General features: G+C 33.5%; 1 protein-coding gene across 1 annotated transcript; it reads left to right on the forward strand.

Annotated features, from left to right (window-relative positions):
- Positions 1-1,020: 1,020 nt before the first annotated feature.
- LOC129289243 (uncharacterized) lies at positions 1,021-5,552 on the forward strand. Its single transcript, XM_054926034.1, has 5 exons — positions 1,021-1,397; positions 1,489-2,417; positions 2,543-3,322; positions 3,433-3,759; positions 3,889-5,552. The coding sequence occupies exons 1-5, from the start codon at positions 1,021-1,023 to the stop codon at positions 5,550-5,552; spliced, it is 4,077 nt and encodes a 1,358-aa protein (XP_054782009.1).
- The last annotated feature ends 605 nt before the right edge of the window (positions 5,553-6,157 follow it).

A 6,157-nucleotide genomic window follows, 5' to 3' on the forward strand; every position in this document is an offset into this window, starting at 1 on the left:
GAGAAAAAAGAAAGCAAACAACAAGGACATTTATTGCTAGGAATGGCATAACAAGTGAGGCCTTTGGCTTAAAACTTCCTTTCAAATCCTTTTGTATTAATCCTTCCTCCATCATATGCGTTCAACTAATTTATTTGAAATGTGAATATCTTGCACATTTGTATTTATACTTCTTCCTCTTCATCTTCTTTGATGTAAGATTCAGTGCAACCAATCAACAAGGGAAAACCTCCGACGAGCGTTTATAGCCACTCCCATAAAGTTCCCTTATACGATATCACTAATGGTAGGTTTCTTATAACAAGTTGGTATTTATAATTAACCTCGAAACTATAGAAAATTCACATTGCATAACATTTCATGCTCCAATAATGTGAAAATTTGTAAAGAATTAAAATATGCATTGTACTTTATTTGACTTTTGATGGTTCAACAATTGGGTTACATTACCTTAGTTAAATATGATTGAGATGTTTATTTTGAATGAAATTTTAATGTTATATATCTATTCATCCCTACTAATGTATCTGGATGAATTACAGTGCTTCAACATACATGCTCTACATCCAACACCCACAGACAATTTGGAGTTGAACCCCCTGTTAGTTGTAAGTGTTTGAGTACAAGCTTTAATAGTTGGTATTTGGTACGCATCAATTTTGTTAAATGTTTTCAATAATATACTATATATTCTGGAGGTTCATTCATGAGATGGGATTCTCATCAAGTTAATTTTTATGCAATGAGCTAATATTAATAGATCATTGAGTACACAAACTTTGCAATTAAATTTTCTTTCATGGACAATGGAAGTTAGTTGATTATTACGTGACAAATAATGTTAGAGCATGTTAATTGTCTAATTTTTTTTGACAGACAATCTATAAACATTTGATAATGTCCATAAAATCAAAGTTTAATATAGACATAATTTATTTTATTACTTTAATTTTTCAGCTCCTATTGATTTAGGCGACCAAGCATATCCATGTGTTCACTGTGGAGCTATTATGTGGATAAATGAACGACCTTGAAAAAAATTGTTCTAACCTTCATCCAAAGTTTGGATTATGTTGTCTTCAAGGGAAGGTTGACTTGCCTAACCCAAAGCATGCTCCTTGGCAACTACAGAGGCTATTTCACTCCATAGATGATGATAGTAAGAATTTTCTTGATAATATTAGAGCATACAACATGATGTTTGCATTCACGTCCATGGGCGGAAAAGTTGATAAAAGAGTAAACAATGGTCGTGGTCCTTATGTGTATTGTATTAATGGCCAAAACATGCATATGATAGGCAGTGTTTTACCTGTTGAAGGAGCACCCCCTAAATTTTCTCAGTTATATATACATGACACTTCCAACGAGACAACAAATAGGATAGCTGCTGTAAGGTACTTTTGTTCTACACTTTTCAGTTTTGATTGCTTTTATAACTATATATAACCAAATTTTGATTCTAATTTTTTGTCTTTTGTAATATAGTGGCCAAGACACAAAAAAATCTTTGCGGCCTTCTATTGTCCAACAATTGCAAAAAATATTGGACAATCACAATGAATTAGTTAAAACTTATAGACTTGCTCGAGATTTTATGGGGAATCATCAAGGTCAGGAAGTTAAGATTCGACTCATTCATAAGGGTGGTAAAAATGCTCATACATATAATTTGCCAACATCACCTAACGAAATAGCAGCCTTGGTTGTGGGAGACATTGGATCAACTGAACTTGGAAGAGATATTATTATTCAATATAGAAGTGGTTTGCTTGAGCGAATTTCTGAGACACACCAATCATATTTGCCAATGCAATACCCTCTATTATTTCCATATGGAGATGGAGGCTATACTGAAGGTATTCCACATAAGAAGACGCAACGAAAGATGAAAGGTGAGAGTGGAACTGTGTCACTTCGGGAATATTTTGCTTACAATATCCAAGATCGAGCATTGGATGGATCACTACTTTTATATGGCCGTAAATTATATCAACAATATTTGGTTGATGCATATACCATGATTGAGTCATATAGATTGAGATATATCAGGATGAACCAAAAAAAACTACGAGCAGAGGTTTATAATGGTTTAGCAGATGCAGTTTTTAGAGGTGATACTCAGGCTTCATTTGTAGGGAAACGAGTAATCCTTCCATCTTCTTTCACTGGTGGTGCCCGTTACACAATGCAAAACTACCAAGATGCAATGGCTATTTGTAGATGGGCTGGGTTTCCAGATTTGTTCATAACTTTTACAGCTAATCCAAAATGGCCTGAAATGACTAGATTTTTGGAAGCTCGTCAACTTCGTATAGAAGATCGTCCTGACATTGTCACACGTATATTTAAAATGAAGCTAGACTTGCTTATCAAAGATATTAGAAAAGAGGAAATTTTTGGAAGTGTCAAAGCAGGTATTACTCAAACTACATTAATAAGCTCCTTTTACTACTCTTATTTAGTTTACATATGCATTTGTAATATGCATGGTTTATTTCTATTTCTTTCTAATATTTGTTTTCATGTTTTTATGTTACAGTTCTATATACAATTGAATTTCAAAAGCGAGGTCTTCCCCATGCTCATATTTTGGTTTTCCTTGCAAATAAAGATAAGTTATCTACTGCTAAAGATATTGACAACATCATTTCAGCAGAAATCCCTAATAAAGAAGCACAACCTGAGTTACATGATGTAGTGGTGAATTATATGTTACATGGGCCATGTGGAATAGCTAATCCTCATTCTCCATGTATGGACAAAGGAATATGTACTAAGCAATTCCCAAAAAACTTTAACTCTACAACAGTGATCCATGAAGATGGATATCCAAGGTATAAAAGGGAAGATAATGGTGTACATGTCATGAAGAATGGGATCCCATTGGATAACAGATATGTTATCCCCTATAACGCAACTCTTTTACTAAAATATGGAGCTCACATTAATGTTGAAAGATGTAATCAAGGAGACTCCATTAAGTATCTTTTTAAATATGTTAATAAAGGTTATGATCGAGTTACTGCTGCATTCTATACTCAAGCAGATGATGTAAGTGAGGGTTTGGTTCGTGATGAGATCAAAATGTTTTTTGATTGTCGATATGTTTCGTCATGTGAATCAGTTTGGAGGATCTTAGGGTTCGATATTAATTATAGAAATCCCTCTGTTGAAAGACTATCATTTCACTTGCCTAATCATCAAATGGTGGTATTTGAGGAGAATGAAGATCTTCAACATGTTATGTCTAGAAATAATGGGAAACCGACTATGTTTGAAGCTTGGTTCATTGCTAATGCTAAATATGAAAATGCCAAAGGTTTAACTTACTCAGAGTTCCCTATGAAATTTACATATCACAAAGATACTTGTGAATGGACACCAAGAAAAAAGGATTTTCCATCGGAAGGATGTATTACACACCACCAGGCAGTGGTGAGTCATACTACTTGCGCATGCTTCTTGCAACCATTAAAGGCCCAACCTCTTACAAATCCCTTCGTACAGTGAATGGTATCTACCATAATTCATTCAGAGATGCATGTTATGCTTTAGGATTGTTAGATGATGATAAAGAGTATACTGATGGGATACTTGAAGCAGCTCAATGGGCCTCAGCCAACTATCTGAGACGGTTGTTTTCGACCTTATTAGCCTGTAACTGTTTATCACGTCCAGAGTTTATATGGAGACAAATTTGGAAACCATTGTCTAATGACATATTGTATCAACAGAGACAAATAACAGGACACCAAGGTAAATGTGTACATATTATTACCTGTATCTTATCTTTACAATTCATATTTCTTTGTCTTTAATTTTACTTTATGAAATGCTATTAAAAATACAACATTTTACATACTTCTAACTATTTAAGTCCATTAGGTTTTCAGTTATCTGATGAGGAGTTGCAAAATTTAACCTTGCTTGAGATTGAGAAGCTCTTGAATGTAAATGCAAGGACATTATCTGAGTTTGGTTCTATGCCTTTGCCACAGTCATCTGTTATGGAATTAAGGAGCAACAAACTTATACGTATGGAGTTGAGCTATGACAAAAAATTATTATCATCAGAATTAATTTGTTTGTTGAACAATTTGACTCCTGAACAGAAGAAAATATATGACCAAGTGTTATCTACAGTCAAAAGTAATAATGGTGGCATGTACTTTGTTTATGGCCATGGTGGAACTGGAAAAACATATTTATGGAATACATTGAGCACCTCCTTACGTTCTGAGGGAAAGATTGTTTTGAACGTAGCTTCAAGTGGTATTGCCTCATTATTATTGCCAGGAGGTAAAACTGCTCATTCTCAATTTCGCATTCCAATTGCAGTTAATGAAGATTCAATTTGTAATATAAAACATGGTAGTCATCTTAGTGAACTGCTTATCAACACTTCCCTAATAATATGGGATGAAGCACCCATGGCCAATAAATTTTGTTTTGAGGCTCTTGATAAGTCTCTGAGAGATATCATGAAAGTTCAACAAGTAGATGCTGCGTTAAGGCCCTTTGGTGGCAAAGTTATTTTGCTTGGTGGTGACTTTCGACAAATTCTTCCAGTTGTGCGAAAAGGTAGTAGAGAGGATATTGTATTTTCTACAATCACTTCTTCATATTTATGGAAAGATTGTAAGGTTTTTACATTGACTAAAAATATGAGACTATTGACTAATGCAACATCTAAAGATGCAATGAGAGTTCAAGAATTTGCAAACTGGATTATCTCAATTGGTGATGGAAAAGTTGACAACAACCATAAAGAAGCAGAAGAAATTACAATTCCAGATGAGTTATTGTTAAACCCTACTCAAGATCCTCTTAGGTGTATTATTGATTCCACTTATCCAGAACTGCTACAGAATATACATAGTGCATGTTATTTCCAGGAGCGTGCTATCTTAGCTCCAACATTAGCAATTGTTGATGAAGTCAATGAATATGTTTTATCCATGCTCCCTGGTGATGAAGTTTGCTACTTAAGCGCAGACACAGTTTCTAAACAAGATGAAATAGGAGGTGCTTTACAAGATATTCACTCGCCAGAATTCTTGAATTCATTAACAATGTCAGGACTACCTAACCATGAAATCAAGCTTAAAGTAGGGGCTCCTATTATGCTTATGCGAAATATCGACAAATCTATTGGTCTTTGTAACGGCACTCGATTAATTGTCAGTAAACTTGTCAGACATGTCATTGAAGCTGAGATCATGACAGGAATCTCAAAAGGTCAAAAAGTTTTAATTCCTCGAATGACTATTACTCCATCAGATACAAGTTTACCTTTCACAATATGCAGACGCCAATTCCCTATTATGTTGTCCTTTGCAATGACGATTAATAAAAGCCAAGGACAGAGTCTCACAAATGTTGGATTGTACCTCCCACGACCTGTATTTACACATGGTCAGTTGTACGTTGCTATATCTCGAGTTCGTAGCAGATGTGGCTTGAAGATTTTAATTCTAGATGAAGAGGGTAAACCAACAAACAAAACCAACAATGTTGTTTATAAAGAAATCTTTAATGGTTTGACATAGATTCATATATAAGGTACATGCTCGATATAAACCTTGCCTCTTATCTATCATCTATTAGTGACTCATCGTTAAATAATATATCATAAAACTTTATATATAATTATTTTATAGTACGTTTTCTTATATTTGCTAATTGTTCCTTTTCAAATATTCAAAATTAACTTGCCAATTATGTTCTTTTATTCATATTCTTCCTTATATTTAACATCCACATAAAATTTCATCATTTGTTTCAGGAATATTTTACCAAGTTTTGCTGGTATTTATGGCTAGAGCTGTGTTCAGGTATTACATGGATTTTATTATCTATGATTGAACAACTCATTGATGAAAAAAAGCACACCTTCATTTACCTCCCTCCTATATATACATATATATATATATATATATATATTACCTCATGTTTAAATGAATTGTTGAACATTTATTCCTGTTAGATATATTGCATATTATATTAGATGTATTTCATTTGTGTATGTTATGATTTCATGCCTATATCTTTTGTAGTACACTCACATCTATTATATTTAGAAAATGTTTTCTACATGTATATTTAAATAAATGCATGTGTATATGTGTTGATTGAGTACTGATGTAATTCCAAT

Source organism: Prosopis cineraria, unplaced genomic scaffold, assembly GCF_029017545.1.
Source record: "Prosopis cineraria cultivar Desert tree isolate PC_DT_omini unplaced genomic scaffold, ASM2901754v1 PC12, whole genome shotgun sequence".
NCBI lineage: Eukaryota > Viridiplantae > Streptophyta > Magnoliopsida > Fabales > Fabaceae > Prosopis > Prosopis cineraria.